General features: G+C 44.5%; 1 protein-coding gene across 2 annotated transcripts; it reads left to right on the top strand.

The window, feature by feature from the left end:
• The first annotated feature begins 2329 nt into the window (after nt 1-2329).
• Nucleotides 2330-13831, top strand: FUT10 (fucosyltransferase 10). Of its 2 annotated transcripts, XM_083593622.1 has the most exons (5): nt 2330-2547; nt 5281-5586; nt 7285-7579; nt 11164-11999; nt 13312-13831. In XM_083593622.1, the coding sequence occupies exons 2-5, from the start codon at nt 5506-5508 to the stop codon at nt 13534-13536; spliced, it is 1437 nt and encodes a 478-aa protein (XP_083449748.1). In that variant the 5' UTR covers nt 2330-2547; nt 5281-5505; the 3' UTR covers nt 13537-13831. The 2 variants fall into 2 exon arrangements, with proteins under 2 accessions (XP_083449748.1, XP_083449749.1); XM_083593623.1 differs by lacking the exon at nt 5281-5586.
• Nucleotides 13832-20599: the final 6768 nt, after the last annotated feature.

Genomic DNA, 20599 nt, shown 5'->3' with positions numbered 1-20599 from the left:
TGGGGAGGCATGAGACAAGTTCAGAGCAAACAAAAAACCTAACTGTGCACTACTATCTGTCCTGAGTGTTTGGTGTAAAATAAAGGTAAAGGGACCCCTGACCATTAGGTCCAGGTGTGACCAACTCTGGGGTTGCGGCGCTCATCTCGCCGAGGGAGCCGGCGTACAGCTTCCGGGTCATGTGGCCAGCATGACTAAGCCGCTTCTGGCGAACCAGAGCAGCGCATGGAAATGCCATTTACCTTCCCACTGGAGCGGTACCTATTTATCTACTTGCACTTTGATGTGTGCTTTTGAAGTGCTAGGTTGGCAGGAGCAGGGACCGAGCAACGGGAGCTCACCCCGTCACAGGGATTTGAACTGCCGACCTTCTGATCAGCAAGTCCTAGGCTCTGTGGTTTAACCCACAGGGCCACCTGCGTCCCTATAGTGTTTGGTGTATGTGTGCATATATTGTTGCTGGCACCTGTCTATCTTGAGAGACAATGTGTGTGTGTGTGTGTGTGTGTGTATTATTTTCATCCCACCATTTCTCCAAAGGGCTCGAAAGGGCATGCATGAGCCATCCCAAGCCATCCTCACAATGACCTTGCTGTTAGGCTGTGATTGGCCCTAAGCCACCCAGTGTGTTCAATAGCTGAGTGGGGATATGAACCTGTTCTCCTAGGTCATGTGTAGGCAAACTAAGGCCCAGGGGCCAGATCTGGCCCAATCACCTTCTAAATCTGGCCCATGGATGGTCCAGGAATCAGCATGTTTTTACATGAGTAGAATGCATCCTTTTATTTAAAATGCATCTCTGGGTTATTTGTGGGACCTGCCTGGTGTTTTTACATGAGTAGAATGTGTCCTTTTACTTAAAATGCATCTCTGGGTTATTTGTGGGGCATAGGAATTCGTTCATTCCCCTCGCCAAAAAATATAGTCCGGCCCCCCACAAGGTCTGAGGGACAGTGGACCGGTCCCCTGCTGAAAAAGTTTGCTGACCCCTGTCCTAGGCACACCACAATGCCACATTAGTGGCTGGATAGCTCAGTTGGTAGAGCATGAGATTCTTCATTCCAGGGTTGTGGGTTTGTGTCCCATGGTGGGTGAAAGCATAGGCTCCAACTTCCCGCAATAAAATATTTGAGGGGGCCCTGCGCCCCTCAAGTTGATGGGCATTGCCATTCAAATGGTGAGTGCTACATCATGTGATCGATTATGCAGGATGGGCTTACCTGCTGCCCGCCCCCCCCCAATATTTTATTCAAATTGGCACCCCTGGGTGAAAGATTCCTGCATTGCAAGGGGTTGGACTGGATGATCCTTGTGGACCCTTCCAATTCTACAATTCCATGATTCTATGACCAGTTATGCATATTTCAAATTATTTATGCATATGAATAGATATTTGAAGAGTAGATATATATATTCATATGCATAGATAATTTGAAATATCTATTTGAAGAGTATACATATTTCAAATTATCTATGCATATGAATATATATTTGAAGAGTATACATATTTCAAATTATCTATGCATATGGATACATATTTGAAGAGTATACATATTTCAAATTATCTATGCATATGAATATATATTTGAAGAGTATACATATTTCAAATTATCTATGCATATGAATATATATTTGAAGAGTATACATATTTCAAATTATCTATGCATATGGATATATATTTGAAGAGCTGATAAGACAGATAATTTGCTGGCTGCTAAATTTCTTATTTTCAGTTTTATGTGAACTCTCCCTGAGAAGAAGGCGTGATGCACAAATTACCTTAAGTAAAGACATGCTAAGCATTATTAAGGGATAAAAGACGGAACTGTCCCGCCTTAAATGATTCGGATGTGTGTGTGATCCTCAGCTGCTTCGTGATGAATGATCTCAAAGGGCTTTTTAGCGCTCCTGTAAAGATATATGTATGTATTCCACTGACGCAGCTCAGTCCTCCCGCTGGCAAAGAGCTTTAGCATAATGCAGCAGCCGTCCATCCTGCAAAAGCGAGAGCCGCAGCCGCCGGTTCTTTTAAACGCGCTCTTTCCAACGAGAAGCCCGAAGCCCTTCTCCCAAAAAACCCCCAGATTGCCGCTGATGCTCAATTTATTTAATTGCGTGTTGTTGTTGTTTCCTACCCGGTTTGCCGAGATCGCCTGGCTCGGGCGATGGTTTCTTCCAGGGAGGGAATGACTTCGCTAAAATGTTGATATTATTAGTGCAATTAGACTAACTTTCCTTTACAAAAATCTAAAGAGAAAGAGAGACGACGACGTCGCCTCTCTCCGCAAATCCCGGCTCCGGCTCTGCTTCCCGAAGCTGGTTCCTAAGTAAAACCCGGAACGTGGGAATTTATGAACAGGATTTCCCAGGCGCTTTCCCAAACGGACGGTCGATTTTTAGCACTGTAGCTTTCCGATCCTTCTCCAGGTTTTGCAGTAATCCCGAGGGCGATTAAAAAAAAGAAGTACAAACTGAAAGTAAAAAACAAAAAAACCAACCCACAAAAAACAGCCTAGCAGCAACAAGACGGAAGAGCTGTTATCCGGGGTGAGTTTTTTTTAAAATATAATATAAATATAGATATATAAACATACACAGAGGGAGAGAGAGAGAGAGAGACAGATCTCCTGCAGTCTAGGATGTTACACAATGCTATAAAGATGAAGGAGCCGCTTGAGGCTGTTGTATGTTTTAAAGGACCGGGGAAAAGAGAGAAAAGAAAGACTTTCTTGGTTCCCTGAAGCTTTCCTCCGCCCTCCCAGCTGCCCTGATAAAAGGGCCGTTTGAGTCTTTCAGTCCATCGGGAAACAAGGATAGGAATTCAGATTTCTAATCGTGTTTTGCTGCCTGGTCCCTTGTGCCTGTAACAGAAGGCTGATGGGGAAACGTTTGCTTGCTTAATTTTCACATTTTATTTTATCCTTGTGCCAGGAACAGCTTTACTTAAAAAGAAGAAATAGCAGTAGTTATGCTTGTCACTACTGCTCAAGGCAGAGGAGTAGGGCCAGTAAAGGAAAGTTGGCAACTTTGACTCTGGAAGCTTCTTCTAGTCAAAGGGATCCTTATACAGTGGTACCTCGGGTGCTTCAGTGGTGCTTCAGGTTACAGACGCTGCTAACCCAGAAATAGTACCTTGGGTTAAGAACTTTGCTTCAGGATGAGAACAGAAATCGTGCTCTGGCGGCGCGGCACCAGCAGGAGGCCCCATTAGCGAAAGTGGTGCTTCAGGTTAAGAACAGTTTCAGGTTAAGAACAGACCTCCGGAACGAATTAAGTACTTAACCCGAGGTACCACTGTATTCCAACTCCTATCAGACTTAGCAGCATGGACATGGTCATGGGTGGAAGGGAGTTGGAGTCCAACAACATCTGCAGGGCCACAGGTTCTTTGCTTACTAATACCCTCCCCCCTAGTCTCATATTCTGTGAGTTCAGCTCTTCTCCAGCTGCCTACAATATTGCAGCGAAATAATTCATCAGGCATTGCCTTGAGTGAAAATGCTGCTGACTTAGTCTTCAGTTGGCAGTCAAGGTTGACCCACTGTACTACCCTGTTTAAAGTGAGAGGTCTTGTCTTGTGTGAGCCTTAGCTAGTTAACAGTACAGTGGTACCTCGGGTTAAGTACTTAATTCATTCCGGAGGTCCGTACTTAACCTGAAACTGTTCTTAATCTGAAGCACCACTTTAGCTAATGGGGCCTCCCGCTGCTGCCGCGCCGCTGGAGCACAATTTCTGTTCTCATCCTGAAGCAAAGTTCTTAACCTGAAGCACTATTTCTGTGTTAGTGGAGTCTGTAACCTGAAGCATATGTAACCTGAAGGAATGTAACCTGAAGTACCACTGTAGTGCTGCGCCAGAGTATCCCACGAAAAGGAAACAAATTGCTTCAGGTTTTTTCCCCAAACAGATAATCCAGGGTAAGAGGATGCCAGTACTCTGCTTATTGGTTAATAAGCAGAGTCAATGAAACTATTTAAGGCAAGAAGACTTGGGCAAATGAATGGAAGACTTGGGCAAATGAAAAAAATAAATAAATAAATACAGACTTTTGTTAACATAAATGCAATCAAACCATGATGGAGACAACAAAAAGCTTGAGGAGCATGTTCCTAAAAACATAAGTGCCAACCATAGAAAATATTTAAGTACAGCAGTAGCAGGAAATGAGATAGGGAGCTTTCAGCAATGACCGGAGTCAGATATGTGCTAAAAGAGGCAAACAAGATGACAGAGAAATTGAATGAGTTGTTCACGCTGGAAGTCTGAGGGCAGATAGATTCCTGTGCCTGAACCAACTTTTTTGGAAAGGGAACCTGAAGAAGTGAGTGGTGACAAGGTTTTAGGCCTTACGGACAAATTAAAAACTGACATATCATTGGGTTCAGATGGCACTCTGTAGAGATTTCCTAAAGGACTCAAATGTGAAGTTGCTGGTCTTCTAACAAAAGTATGTATGTCTTGACACTTAGATGAGCCTCCATACCTGCAGACTAGAAAGCCGTCAGTGGAACACCAGTTTTTAAAAGGAGGTTGCCTGCACAAAGCCCATAAGGACTATAAACTGGTTATTAATAGAAACTCTGTTATATATAAAGAAAGCTGAAGTTCTTGGACTGCAGAATTCCGTTCCTAAAATGAAAGACTGTTCTCTTTTGTACTTGTATGGTGACAGACATAAAACACACAAAGCCTTGATTACGATGAAATAACATCTGTGTCCAATATCTTTTCTGATATAAAGTGAAGCGCAGTACAGTCATAGCTCGGGTTGAAGTAGCTTCGGGATAAGTATTTTCGGGTTGCGCGCCGCTGCAACCAGGAAGTAACAGAGCGCGTTACTTCTGTGTTTCACTGCTCGCGCATGCGCAAACGGTCAAAATGATGGCATGCGCAGAAGCGGTGAATCATGACCCGCGCATGCAGACATGCAGACATGGGTTGCGTTCGCTTCTGGCTCCAGAACGGATCCCATTCGCATCTAGAGGTCGGGTTAAGTACTTAATTCATTCCGGAGGTCCGTTCTTAACCTGAAACTGTTTTTAACCTGAAGCACCACTTTAGCTAATGGAGCCTCCCCCTGCTGCTGTGCCGCAGCGGCGCGATTTCTGTTCCCATCCTGAAGCAAAGTTCTTAACCCGAGGTACTATTTCTGGGTTAGCAGAGTCTGTAACCTGAAGCGTATGTAACCTGAAGTGTATGTAACCCAAGGTACCACTGTATATCAAACTGGCTGTACCAGTGCCTCTAAAACACACCTCTGCCCTGTTTTCCTTTACCAGATGCATTCGCTTCCAAGAAGCCATTGGTTCAAGAAGCTGCATGGTAGAAGATCAGAAATGCAGCAAATTTTTCATCACTGCCCTTGATGACATTGGTTCCCCCATCACTGGTGGCAATGGAGAAGGACCAGGAGGTGAAGGGAAACAGCAGTTAAGACCATCTGTGGAGTATGTTGCAGCAATTCTGAAGAGGCAACACCTGCTTCCTATGCCCAAAAATAAGGCATGAATGCAATGAGGAAGAAGAGATTTTGGGCATCTTGCTTCTGCTTAATGGCCATCTTTTTTCTGCTTGTCACCCTCCAGGTACTACAGATATTCAGGGTCAGGAGATGAGCACTGATTTAGGCTGAAACATGCCATACTCTTAATCTTAGGGTCATAGGCTCAAGTTCCACATTGGGCAAAGAATTCCTGCATTGCAGGGGGTTTGACTAGATGACCCCTGCGGTCCCTTCCAACTCTATGATTCTATGGCGGGACTGTTGGCATAAAGAGAAGGGAGGGCAGGCTTGCCCACCCAGACAGCTTCAGCACAGTCCCACATAACCTTTCCCTGGGTCCCCAGGGCCTAAGGGAGATCCTCTTTTGCCTATCTTTCTACCCCAGGGATGCGGCGTCTCCATGACCACCCAGATTGTATTTATATTTATTTATAAGGCACCGACTCATATAAGAAAAATATTGTGGCTGTGTGCACCCAAAACACAACGGACTAAAATATAATAATACATCAAAGCAAATGACCAACAATAGATTTCTCTAAATAAAAACTCCTGACAAGACCAAAACAAAAAGACCTCGTTTTCAGCAGATGACAGAGCATCAAAATTGTAGGTGCTTGACTGATTTCATTGGGACTGAACTAAGTTGTTGTGCATGCATGGAACAAGGCCTGTTCCTGCATCAGGATTTCCCCATGCCCCCCTAAATCTGCTCTGGAGGTTTGGGGGAACACCTAGACAAAGGGGGCGAAGGGGGGAATTCTTATTGCGTGAGCAGTCCTTGCATGCATGCCACAGTTAGCACTACACTGAATTACATCCAATAGGAACAGTGTTCCAAAATACTAGGTCTCCTATTGGTGCCATGGATGTTGGGCTCCCAGCTCTCATCTGGCCCAGCCAGCATGGCCAATGGTCAGGGCTGATGGGAGTTGTGTACTCCTGCAACATCCCTTCCCTGAGTCAACTCTCCCAACCTCTGCCCTCTGCTGATGAGCTTCCCCCATTGATGGATTTTTCATTAGTAAAGGAATTTAATGCATGCATGATATTAACATGTGAAGCTTTTAGCAGTACAGTGGTACCTCAGGTTAAGTACTTAATTCGTTCCGGAGGTCCATCCTTAACCTGAAACTGTTCTTAACCTGAAGCACCACTTTAGCTAATGGGGCCCCCCGCTGCCGCCGCGCCGCCGGAGCACGATTTCTGTTCTCATCCTGAAGCAAAGTTCTTAACCTGAAGCACTATTTCTAGGTTAGCGGAGTCTGTAACCTGAAGCATATGTAATCTGAAGCGTATGTAACCTGAGGTACCACTGTATGGAGGTAAATATTATGAGTTAATGCAGGCTTCCTCAACCTTGGCCCTCCAGATGTTTTTGGCCTACAACTCCCATAATCCCTAGCTAGCAGGACCAGTGGTCAGGGATGATGGGAATTGTAGTCTCAACTCATCTGGAGGGCTGAGGAAGCCTGAGCTTCTCAGGGATATACTGTTAAGAGACACAGCTGCTGTGGTTGATTAAACAGTTGGCAGCCTAATGATGAAAACAATAATCCAACCAACCCAACATCTTAAGTCACATGAGAATAGTAAGGTCACAATCATTTAATAATTTCCCCAACTACTATCTACTAGAACTAAATTCTGCAGAGACCAGGGCCTACTGTTTTCTCCATTTTAAAGCAGGCCTCAGTGGGTGCTCTGTTATACAGAATGATAGTTCATGCCATGTATAATGAGACTTCAATAAGGATAGATTTCTCTTTCCCCTTGAAAGGTGGTTGTAGAGCTTGGAAAGTCTGAAAGGAAGATGACGAAAACCTCCATTTCACAAAACAGCGCACTGAAAGATGAAGAATGGCAGAAATACACCTATCTGTTTGTAAAGAAACCGGAACTCCCCAGCGATACAAAGACCATTTTGAACAACGACCGATATCCTATCTTGCTGTGGTGGTCTCCGCTGACAGGAGAGACAGGGCGGCTTGGTCGGTGCGGACAAGACGCTTGCTTCTTTACTATCAACAGGACCTATCAGCACAACTCTATGACTAAAGCATTTCTGTTTTATGGTAAGAGGCTGGTTCATTTTATTCTTCAAGATGATGAGTGACTTTGCCTTTCCCCCTTGCTCACATGGTTCATTTATCTTGTAGCTGCCAAGCATAACAGAGAAAAGAAGTGGGGCCTGCAACAGAATGTTGCAGCGTGGCGTGCTGCTTTTTGGGGTCTGCTGTTTGGGATTCCAGCCACTCAGTTTCAGTCCTCCTTTCTTCTGGGTTTTCTGTTCCCCACCATGGTCAGTGAGCATGCTATGGCCATTGATCTTACTGCCTTAAGTCTCCTCCCCCCCAAAGGATGTTTCTGTACTTCTGCAAACCCTGAAATTTCCCCAAGTCTGCTGAAACCTCCCTTTTATGTGGGGACGGTGCCATTTTGGCCATATAAAGATTGGCACTCACAGCTGAACACTGGAAATGGAGATAATTAATGTGAATAGTCAGTTTTCAGAGAGGTAGCCATATTAGTTTCAAGCAAAAAAACCAATTTTATCGTTACTTTAAAGACCAACAGATTTACTTGGGCGTAAACTATGTTTACTTCCTCAGGTGCATGAATTGTTATCCTCAATTGTAGAGTGTGTGTGTGTGCATACGTACACACTTTTAGAGGAAAAAATATTGCAAACAATGAAGACAAATGGCAACATGATGCAAAAAGTACAGTCTGTGAAAAATCTATGTACCTTTCACAACAATACTATTTGGTTGTAACACAATCATCCTAGCATTGCAAATCTTAATAATACCTTAAGTGGGACAGGAAACCATGATCTCAGTTCAAGCCTAAATGGACTGGCTACTTACTAAATAAGGACTGGCTACTTACTTTAATAAAAGCTCTTGGAAAATACCTATGGGGATCATAAGAAAACTTCAGTTATGTCAGTGACCTGCATGTTGCCCATCCGTAACTTAGACCATTATTTATTTTGTCACAAACATTAAAGTATGAAATGTGCTCATAATTGCAAATCTTATTCTGCATTTTCTCATCATAAACCTTGTAATGCCTCTCTGTCTTTTTCTGGTCTTAAGCATATTTTTTATCATCTCTTCCATCCTTTAAGACATATTGTCTATCAGCTTGGCTAAGATTAATGCGTTGTATCAAATCAATCAGTCATCCTAGTGTTTCACCTTGGAAGTATCCTTTTATAGGCTTCTCTCTGCATATCCTTTATCTTCACCATTAGTAGACAGCTCTGACTTTATTTTCTCACCAAGAATTGGACTCTGTTTGTTTACAATATCACCAAAAAGTTGTAATATCCACTCGAGGGTCTCATACTTCCCCAGTTTAATGCGGTTTTAAAAATTGTATTCAGTACTTCTCTAGTGGGTGCACTGCAGTTTTTTTGCTGCTAATGTTGTCAAAGCCTCCGTTTCTGAAACCCAAGTCACAACATGCAGCTACTCTCTTTAAAAACATGCAGCTGCTCCCAATGGATACAACTCAAATCCAGGAGCAGGAAAAGTAGATAAAAGTTTTGAAACAAGTTTCACGATTCCCATGGAGCTGGTGATTCTTGGGCTGAATTATTTTGGCTGTCAAGCACAAAACTGACTTTATTATCTCTCTCCTCAGAGCTGTAATAAAAATATTATTTTCACAATACATGTCCGCAGGATATTCCCTTTATAATTCAAAACCACATCTAGAGAGATTTATTATTCAGATAGACTCGAACACTGGAAGTTTAAGGGAATCAAGTTTTATTGAGCTTTCTCAGAATGTATAGCATCCTTTTTATATATAACTTTAGATACCTATCACAGCACTTTTTATCCTGCAATGTTTTATGAACTCCAAATAGAAAACTAGCATAAACTTACAGTGCAGTCCTATAAATGTCTACTCAGAAACAAGTCCTGTTGAATTCAATGGGTCTCACAGTTGTATATAGGATTGCAGTGTTAACTGTTTTATATTGTGAAGACCCATTAGGAACTGCCTTGCTGCAGCCTTTGTTGCTTACCTGCTTAGAAGCAGAATCAGGATCCCATTTGTAGCTAAAATGGCATCACCCACACAGAACTGGGAGTTCTCAGCAGATCTGGAGGAACACCAAGGACTAGATGTACAGAAAAAAACCCAAGCTTTAGGAAGAACCCAAGTGTATATCTGGGTATAGCTCACTGAAGACTGATGTCATGGACTGGTTGGACACAGAGGAATGGTGGGAAGAACCAGCTGGGGAACCACCAAGGGAAGAAGGTTCAATGCTCAGAGAGTGGTGGTGGGACAATGATGAATGGTCAGAGGGAGAAGGAGGAGGACTGGTAAGAGAAGGTGTTGGAATCTGAAGGAGTAACAGGGTTTAGTGAGCTGGGAGAGTCTGTGGCAGAGAGCAGTCCAGAACCAGAACCAGAGGCTGAAGCATGAAATTGGGGTAAGGGAGGCCAAGAAGCAGAGATGAGTCAGGCTGGTGAAGAGTCATGGGTGTTTCCCCCTTCTGCTGAGACCAGCTCCCTTCCCCCCTGGTCTCCCAGAACCAGAAGAGGCATGAAGAGGGTGAAGGAGAAGTTAGATTCACACACAGGCACAGTCTCCTATTTCTTGGGGGGGGGGGAGAACCATGGAGAGGAGGGTACTTAGGCAGCTGTGATCTTCATTCTCAGTGACTACTTCATAGGAAGCAAGACCTGACAGAGACGAGTTGCTGTGCTCATTAGGTCTGACACTCCGCCAAGTGACCATATTTTTGCTAATTAACTCCACTTTGCACAGTGTGACTTGCCACTGGCTTGCTTCTGACAACTGAGCATCCTCAACAGGCATGAAATGCTGTCCAACTGTTGGTGTGTGTGGTGTTTGCTTCCTAGATGGGTCATAAGGAAAGGGTTAAATGAGTGTGATGTGATTGGCCAGTGGGAATGCAAGGGGAGGAGTAAAAGTTAGAGTGGGAGGTTTTGAAAGTCAGTTGAGGTTTGGGAGTTGAAGAAGGAAGAGGGAGGATTAGGTGTGGGTTGGTAGAGTTGTATTGTGAGAGAGTGAGAGGAATTGTTAGGTGGAGTCAGATAGATAGTTGGGGATAATCAGTTTGAAGTTGTTAGGAACTAAGATTAAGAAACTGTCAAGAAAAACTAACTGAAACCATAAGCTTGTTCTGCATTTTAAAATAAACTTGATTATTTGTTAATGTTAACAACTGTCTGGACTCTGTGTGTCCCCGTGAGAAACGGGGTGGTGGCAGCGAAGAAAGCAATCACAGTGGTGGCACAGGGTCAATAGACCGTCAAACGTCCGGGGGCCCTGTGTGATCGCTACAGTGTGTGTGTGATGAGTGGAATGGCAACCTTGGGGAAGGAGAAAGGGGAATGGAATGGAGTATGCTGGAAAATTGCTCTCTCAACAGAAGCACATGCAACATTCCATTGTGGGTCCCACTTGTTTTGCATGTTAGTAAGATGTTGTGGGGAGGAGCCATAGGCGAGAGAGGGGTGGTGATGGTCGTAAATACTATGCTGCCTTGGTAATATGCTGTTCATATCATTCACGGAAGCGCAGCCAGATGGAATAATGTTTTCCAATATTTCTTTCACTGGGAGCAATACTGGTTTCTCTCTCTCCCATTTGTATTTTCAACATCTAGGTACTGACTTCAGCATAGATAGCTTACCTCTCCCCCGAAAATACCACCATGACTGGGCCCTTTTCCACGAGGAGTCACCCAAAAACAATTACAAGCTCTTCCAGAGATCCGCCATCACTCTGTTCAACCACACAGCAACGTTCAGCCGCCACTCACATCTGCCACTCACCACACAGTACCTTGAAAGTATTGAGGCCTTAAAATCCCTGAGGTACATGATTCCTTTGCAAAACAAGAACAGCTTGAGGAAAAGGCTTGCGCCCCTCGTATATGTACAGTCTGACTGCGATCCTCCCTCTGACCGGGACAGCTATGTACAGGAGCTTATGGCTCACATTGAAGTAGACTCCTATGGTGCCTGCTTGCATAACAGAGATCTTCCAGAGCAGCTTGAAAACCCTGCCTCCATGGATAACGATAACTTCTACAAGATACTTGCTCAGTACAAATTTGTCCTTGCCTTTGAGAATGCTGTCTGTGAAGATTATATCACTGAAAAGCTCTGGAGACCACTGAAGCTGGGTGTGGTACCAGTTTATTACGGCTCTCCTAGCGTCAAAGACTGGCTTCCCAGCAATAGGAGTGCAATCCTGGTCACAGGATTCTCGCACCCCAAGGACCTGGCACAGTACATCAAAGCTTTGGATGCAGACGATGAGAAATATGAGGCCTACCTTGAATGGAAGCTGAAAGGGGACATCTCCAACCAACACCTGCTTGCTGCTATAAAGGAACGCACATGGGGAGTGCAAGATATCATGAAGGACAATTACATAGATGCCTTTGAATGCATGGTGTGCACTAGAATATGGGGAAATATGAGGAGACAAGCAAAGGTAATTATAAAGCCATCTGCCCTGTTATAGCCAGGCTCGCACCATCTCTGAGGCAGACTTGCCAGGTACTAATTGTAGAGTGGAGTCACTTTGTGGCAGGTGTGATGTATGAGTTCTGACAGATAGAAGCCCTTTGTTTCAGGATGAGAGCAGAAATCGTGCTCTAGCGGCACAGCAGCAGCAGGAGGCCCCATTAGCGAAAGTGGTGCTTCAGGTTAAGAACAGTTTCAGGTTAAGAACAGACCTCCGGAACGAATTAAGTACTTAACCCGAGGTACCACTGTATTCCAACTCCTATCAGACTTAGCAGCATGGACATGGTCATGGGTGGAAGGGAGTTGGAGTCCAACAACATCTGCAGGGCCACAGGTTCTTTGCTTTCAAATACCCCCCCGTCTCATATTCTGTGAGTTCAACTCTTCTCCAGCTGCCTACAATATTGCAGCGAAATAATTCATCAGGCATTGCCTTGAGTGAAAATGCTGCTGACTTAGTCTTCAGTTGGCAGTCAAGGCTGACCTACAGAGTGGGCTGCACACATCAAGCAATGATTAGATCTAATGACAGCCCACAGTTTATTAAACTGCAATATTTCACAGCCTCTTGAGTGAAACATAATGCTTGTTTACAGAATCGCCGCAGCATTAAAAAAGACGGTAAGAAGTGGCGGGCACATTTTCATCCAAGCCCTGTCAAGTTTGCATCCCCGGCTTTGGCCTGGGAAGGTGGGATACAATAACAAATAAAAATTTATTATTATTATTATTATTATTAAATGCATCAAGCATGTTTCAGCCGTTCGAAGCTACATGGAGCGAACATGTGGACCTCATTCCTAGCTCAGTGGGGAGGGGAGTCTTTTTCAGACGGAGGGCTGCATTCGCAATGCGGAGCCATGCGCACAAATGGCGCTATATAAATAAATACATGATGGTGATAATACCTGTGCAATATGAAATCCAGCACAACAGTTGTGCTAGTGGAAGATGGCTGTGTGACAGGTTGTGACTGCAGCAGTCTGTTGTGCAACCAGCCATCAGAAGCATTCCGGCTTCCTGCACCTTCTCTTGTGCAAACCATTCCACTAACATAATTGGCTACACTCCTAAGGGAGCTTAAGAATTATTATTATTATTATTATTATTATTATTATTATTATTATTATTATTATTATTAATACCCCGCCCTCCCCAGCCAAGGCCCCACTATTTAAGTGGAAGTGAGTGTATATTCATCCCTGCTTACATGGTGGTTGATAAAATTCAGATTGTGTCCTCCCACCTCTCTTTCTCTCTTTTTCTCTCTCAACCAGGGAATGTTACCAAAAAAGTGGAATGCAGAAGCAAGCCACCTGAGCTGCCCCAAACCTCAACCATTTGTTTTTCCGTCTCGCAATACGCACAGAACGGCTCTGCGGGAGATGTGGATACCGAGCTTTGAGCAGTCCAAGAGAGAAGCTCACGCGCTGAGGCAGCTGGTCGAAAGGAACAGAAATTTCACGGCTCAGGAGTTTTGGACTATGGTGTTTAGAGAATGAGCTTAGAGGGAGACAATAGGCCCTTGACTCAAGCTAGAGGGGGAAACAAACTAACACAGAGGAGCCTCTATGAGGAGCTGTTGTTTGTCGGTTGCCTTAATAAGATAGGAAGCAGTTTTAACCACTGAGATGATGAGAAATCATCGTATTCAGCGAATACTAATCCAGAAGACGAAGGACCCAGTTGGGTCATCTTATATTTTTTATACTAACGTTCTGTATAAACTATTAATATAAATTATTAGTGTAATTAACATTGGAGCATTCACAGCAAAATGCAGCCATCTGCACTTTACTTTCCCTCTCTGTGTGTGTGGTTTATTTTGCCTCTGCCGTTCCTCCCACCCTTGAGTTGGATACGTGTCAAGTCTTCCATCCAGATGGTTTGGCTTCCTGGCATCTCTCAAGCAAAGGGCCTTGTCTAAAGGGGTGGCCTTGCTGCTTATGTCATTTCTGCACCTGACAGGAAGCCAAGCCGTGCAGGAGAAAGGAGGACCTTGCAGATGAATCGCAGAGCAGTGGAGGAGGAGGAGCAACCTCAGGGGCAGTGTGCCAAATGCTATTGGGGGGGGGATGGTTTACGGAAAGCAGGCCTTAGAAATAGAGTCTCACCTAAGTGTGGTCCATGTTATTGGAGACTGGATTCTGTGCCCCTCTGGTAAATTCTGTAAAGAGCCACTTTGTGGTTTGAATGAAGGACCTTCTTTCTTTTCATTTCTGGCTGGGCCAGGGTGATGGAGATGTCATCTATTGAACAGTATTATAAACAGCAACGCAAGGCAGCATGTCCATGGTCTGATAATGTCTGAAGCATTTCTCTTAAGGAGGGAGGGCTGACCGTGTAGAGGCACATGGAGGCAGGGATTTTGTTTTGTTAAGACCTGTACAATATCAAATGATTTGGGGCTTGATTTGAGTATCTTTATAGAGGTTTCCCCTCCCCTCCGCTCGCTGTGTCAACATGTTCTCATCACTGCATGTGGAACTGGGGACAATTTAGGACTACATCATTATCTGCAGCATCAAGACCTGACAAGGCATAATCAAGGCTCACAAACAGACAGCTTACAGATAGGTAGCCGTGTTGGTCTGCCATAGTCAAAAAAAAAAAATTTTTTTTCTTCCAGTAGCACCTTAAAGACCAACTAAGTTAGTTCTTGGTATGAGCTTTCGTGTGCATGCACACTTCTTCAGATACACTGAAGAAGTGTATCTGAAGAAGTGTGCATAAACAGACAGCTTGTTGCTCTTGATCGCACATTTTTTTTGTGGTGAGCGATGGAGGCCATGCTGGGTGGCACGAACAGCGAATGCACTGCAGGTTTGACCTCTCTGACCAAACACACCTCAAAGCAGGTGAGTGGATCTATCAGAGTGCTCCTTTGCTCAGCATGTTTATGCATCATCCGTTCCCACCCCAACCCCCAGCATCAGCAGTTTCCATTGTTATTTGGCAGACTGAAATTTCCTGATACGGAGGAAGAATATAAAATGCATTAGCACTTGGCACTCATATGCTGAGATCCGGAGACAGGCCAAAAAGTGCTGGTTAAGATTTACCCACCATCTAGTGTTTAAAAAGGGAACATCCACAGATAGGGGCTGCATTCCAGATTCTCGGGCATCATTCCAAATATCCTCGGTAGCATATTTACAACACCACTTCCTACTCAGAAGTAAGCCCCACTGTACTCAATAGAGCTTACTCCTAGGTAAGTGTGCCTGGGACTGCAGCCTTGAATTTTGCCCCACTAACACAGGCCTGCACATTAATGCTCGGGGTGATGAGAATTGCCCAGCTACATTGGTGTTAGCCCCCTGAGCCCAGGGAGGGCAGGGTATAAATAAAATTTATTATTATTATTATTACATTTGGAGACAAACAGGTTCCCCAGCCAGTCTATGCAGACCAAAGCCCACCATAGTATTTTTTTTAAAAAAAGGTGCAATGCTTCCATTCATTCTCACTACATTTCGTTTGGTTATCTTAACTTTACGTACTTAAAGAAAAGAAAAGCAAACCAGCCCCCTCTTGGACTTCAACCGGATTCCTTTCCAGCATCCATCAGTTTCATTGATCCGGTGTTTGCTGATGCTCTTCCTTCTTTGACGTGGTCCTTGACATTTCTCAGAACCTCAAGAACAAGCTGGCAACCATAACGATTAGCAAAGGTCTCTCTATAAATTCAGTCAAAGTGAAAGCTGTATCCTTTGGCCAGGCTGGAATGCTTCTGAGTGCAGACGATCAGCCTGCCGTTGTAAAAAAGCTTTCCATCTACAGAGGGAGGGATTGTGATGTTTATCGTCATTAAAATACAGTGGTACCTCGGGTTACACACACTTCAGGTTACAGACTCTGTTAACCCAGAAATAGTACCTCAGGTTAAGAACTTTGCTTCAGGATAAGAAGCAAAGTGGCAGCAGGAGGCCCCGTTAGCTAAAGTGGTGCTTCAGGTTAAGAACAGTTTCAGGTTAAGAACGGACCTCCAGAATTAAGTTCTTAACCCAAGGTACCACTGTACACCCAAAGAGGAATGGGTTTTTTCAACAGCAGGGTGAGTTCTGTTGCCTTTCATTGTTCCTCAGTTGCCACAAACATAGGAGCCAACTCCTAGGGGCTGAGGTCCCTCTGCCCTCCAATAAAATAAACTGCAACGTTTATGGGCATCATCATTCAAATGGTGTGCGTATGCCGTGTCTTGTGATTGATTATGCAGGGCAGGCCTTATCTGCCCCCCTCCCAATATTTTATTCAAGTTGGCTCCCCTGGCCACAAACAGACTTTGGATCACAAGAAGTTTCCACCTATTCCAGGCAGGGTGTATATTCTACTCCCCCCCCACTCCTCATATCCTGCCAGTTTATCCACTGTAGGGTTTTCTGGGTGCTGAAAGAAAGAAAGAAAGAAAGAAAGAAAGAAAGAAAGAGAAAAGCTTTCGCTCACTGTTTGTTTAAACTTCCAAATTTGCTCTGGTTAGGGAGAGCTGGTGGTTTCATGGCTGACACAAGACCAGCTAATCTGGCATCATGGCATTGGTTGAGTGACAGGTGGGCAGCAATAAAACTTCTAGCACGTTTGTAAAGCTAAGCAGGGTCCGGTATGGTTTCAGATTGGATGGGAGACTGCATGTTGATATTCTTGAATTGCAGGGGGTTGGATGACTCTCGGGGTCCCTTCTAATTCTACGATCTACGATCTAGAGAGGGGTGAGCAGTGAGGCAGCCAAGTTTGCTGATACTAAATTGTTCAGGGTAGTTAAAACAAAAAAGGATGGTGAGGAGCCCCATCTGATCTCTCCAAACAGAGTGAATGGGTAGTAAAAAGGTAAGATAGCTCAGTCAGTATAAGCATGAGACTCTTAATCTCAGGTCATGGGTTCGAGCCCCATGTTGGGCAAAAAGATTACTGCGTCGCAGGGGGGTTGGACTAGATGAGCTCATGGTCCCTTCCAGCTCTACAATTCTATGGTTTTCTAAAATGGCAAGTGCAATTCACTGTAAAGCTGTGTACAGTGGTACCTTGGGTTACAAACACCTTGGGTTACAAACACTTCGGGTTACAGACTTGGCTAACCTGGAAGTAGTACCTTGGGTTAAGAACTTTACCTCAGGATGAGAAGTAGTACCTTGGTTTAACAACTTTACCTCAGGATGAGAAGTAGTACCTTGGGTTAAGAACTTTACCTCAGGATGAGAACAGAAATCGCGGTGTGGCGGCAGCGGGAGGCCTCATTAGCTAAAGTGGTACCTCAGGTTAAGAATGGTTTCAGGTTAAGAATGGACCTCCGGAACGAATTAAGTTCGTATCCAGAGGCACCACTGTACAGCAATGCATATCAAGGCAAAAAAAATTCTTAAATTCACATGTACACTCATGACGTCTGAACTGGCAATGATTTACCAGGAATTTGACTGGTTGAGGTGGATAGCTTGATGAAGATGTCAACCCAGTGTGCAGCAGTTATGAAAAAGGAAAATTCTGTGCTAGGATAATTTGGGTAATTTTCCTTAGCACATTTTCTGTAGGCAGCGTTGCATGAGTCAGCTACTGAGACGCACTTAAATGAGTCTTTGTGACAGAATCTGTATTTTAACCTCTTACAGTATATGTTTGAGTCATTTGTGTAAAAGGAAAAGGAAAAAGCAGGACTAATGGAGATCTTTGTTGAAGGACATCTCCAAGAATATCCATTTGACTCTTGGTAGTAAAATATCCAGTGCAAAGCTCCAGCTGTAGCAAAACACTTGTGGTAACTGTAAACATGTACATCGAGATGGAAGGCCCAGGATATGTTTTCGCTGGCTCAGTCAAAATGGCAGAGTTATTGTGTGTTGGCCGGAGGGTTGGGGTTGGAGGAACAAATAGCTTAAATTGCAAGCAACTGCTAGGAGGACACATTAGGGCATGAATAATTTAGTGTCCATGAAAAATTGAATTCTACTGAAGGGGAGCTTTTGTGGCACATTTATGATTTGGAAAGATGAGACTATGCAGCAGAAACGGAAGGAGCAAGATGGCAAACGTGGGTAAACTCGCATAGAAGGGCAGAAGAATCATGTATCACTCCAACCAGCTCTACACTTTTGCTGCAATGTTTACAGATCTACTCTTTTTTTGGTAAGTCTACAGGTCTTCTGAGGAATGGCTCCTCCCATTGCCCCCTGCTTCCCCTTGTTCCTGGCATAGCCTCCTGGAATAATACACATATCCTGCCTTGCTTCAACCCCGCTACTGAAAATTCTAACTCCTTAGCATCTCATGTTCCCAACGGAGACTATGCCATACAAGAATAACAGCATATTTAAACAGTGTGCTTAAGACTGAGTACCTCTTTTTCTTAATGAAAAGCTGTGGGGATCCACTATCCAGATTAAGATTGCTGAATGGGGAAGGGGGATTAACCTGGAAGTAACTGGAAGTACGGGGCCAAAAGACTTCTTCATGCATAGTAAGTGCAGCTTTTCCCAACATGCTGATTCCAGGGGGAAATAAAAGAGGGGGAAATCCTTTTATCAGTGAAAATTGGTGCTTTTTACCTAGCTGTTAAAAAAGTGCAACAGCCCTACCGGGGGGAAAATGGCAACTGTATATATGTAGGTACCTAGATGTGTTGCCACCATTTTTTTCTGCTAGGACTTGGTTTTGTTTTTTAACAGCTGGGGTAAGATAAAGGTAAAGGGACCCCTGACCATTAGGTCCAGTCGTGGCCGACTCTAGGGTTGCAGCACTCATCTTGCTTTATTGGCCAAGGGAGCCGGCATACAGGTTCTGGGTCATGTGGCCAGCATGACTAAGCCGCTTCTGGTGAACCAGAGCAGTGCAGGGAAACGCCGTTTACCTTCCCGCAGGAGTGGTACCTATTTATCTACTTGCACTTGGACGTGCTTTCAAACTGCTAGGTTGGCAGGTGTTGGGATACTGCCAGGGAGATATGGCCCATCATGGCCCCCACGTCACCTCCGGACGATCCATTGACCTCCCATAGATACAGTATCAGCAATTAGCGACACGAGCTCCAGAAAATAGCTTGCCACATTCCAGAACTGATGCACGCTCTATCAGCAGAATTCGCACAGCGAAAGATGCACGCAGGAGAGTATTATTTAGAAGTTTATTCAGCGTTGGTCAGAACAAAGAAAAGACATGACTGCCTGCTTCGGTCTGCTCAGGCAGAGAGAAACGAAAGCATAGACACAACAGAAATATCCTGTGAACAGGAAATATGCAGACTCTGTGACTCACAAAGCCTGCTCCCTTTTAAGGTGGAACGGAAATATCCTAACAGCAGGAGCAGGGACCGAGCAACGGGAGCTCACCCCGTCATGGGGATTCGAACCACCAACCTTCTGATCGGCAAGTCCTAGGCTCTGTGGTTTAACCCACAGCGCCACCCATGTCCTGCCTACCAAAGGCAAGAATGGGGCGAGAGCACAAACAGTGTGATGGCTGTTTCAAATCGCTTTCTACTCTCCCAAAAGAAAGCCTAGTCTGTCTCCAGTCTCCTGTAATTCGGTGAAAGGTTTCATATGCACCTTTCACACGCACCAGGAAAATCACTTCTTGCATTTCTACAACGGGAACGTGAAACCTACAATCCCTGGAACATACAGCTGATCTTAAAAATCTCTTCTGCATTCTCTCCCATTTTGACGACGTCGCATGTGTGTGCTAATTGCTGAAAAATGCTTTTAGGATCACAGAGGGAAATGATTTCCAAACACACAGAGATCTTTCAGTTGTGGAATGCTCCTCTCCTACAGCGAGATTTTTTTTCATACTTTCCGAACTGAGGTATCTGCAGGAGGACCAAAGCCATCTGCCTTAGAATGGTGTGTGTTCATGTGTGCGTGTTGCAGAAGGTTTTGTTCTAGAGAGTTCACATCCATGGTGGTGGTCGGGTCTATTTACAGACGTTCAGCTGTTTGCAATGAGCAAATCAAAGAAAAGCAATTGAAATAGTTTAACACAACGGATGCTTCAAGTGGTTTCTCCAAATTCAGCTGAAATTGCAACTTATACAGTTGTACCTTGGTTCTTGAACAGAATGCGTTCCGGGAGTCGGTTCGACTCCCAGAACCATTCGAAAACCAAGATGAGGCTTCCGATTGGCTGCAGAAGCTTCTTGCAGCCAATCGGAAGCTGCGTCGGACGTTCGGCTTCCGAAAATCGTTCGAAACTGGAACACTCACTTCCAGTTTTCGATCGTTTGGGAGCTGAAACGTACGAGTTCCAAGGCGTTCGGCAACCAAGGTATGACTGTACTGGTTTCTCCAGTCTCACTATTATTCCACCCCTGATTTGCAATGGGGTGGAACTGAATAATTTTGATTGCAACTGTACCAAATGTTCACTTCTTGCTGCCTCTACTGTGCTCCACCAGCAAGTGTTCACACCACCTTCTATTCCTGGCAGGGAGGAGTGGCAAAAGTGCCTTTATTGAATCTTCTCCTTAGGATCCTGGCTTAGCTTTTTCCAAAGCCGTTTAGCTCTGCCTTCACCTTGTCCTTAAGGCCAAGTTGCTGGGAAACGTGACCCTTCCACTCCCTCTAACCAGCTGCTGCC

The sequence above is a fragment of the Podarcis filfolensis genome, assembly GCF_964270895.1.
Source record: "Podarcis filfolensis genome assembly, chromosome: 17".
NCBI classification, from domain to species: Eukaryota; Metazoa; Chordata; class Lepidosauria; order Squamata; family Lacertidae; genus Podarcis; species Podarcis filfolensis.
This window is presented reverse-complemented; position numbering and strand designations above follow the sequence as displayed.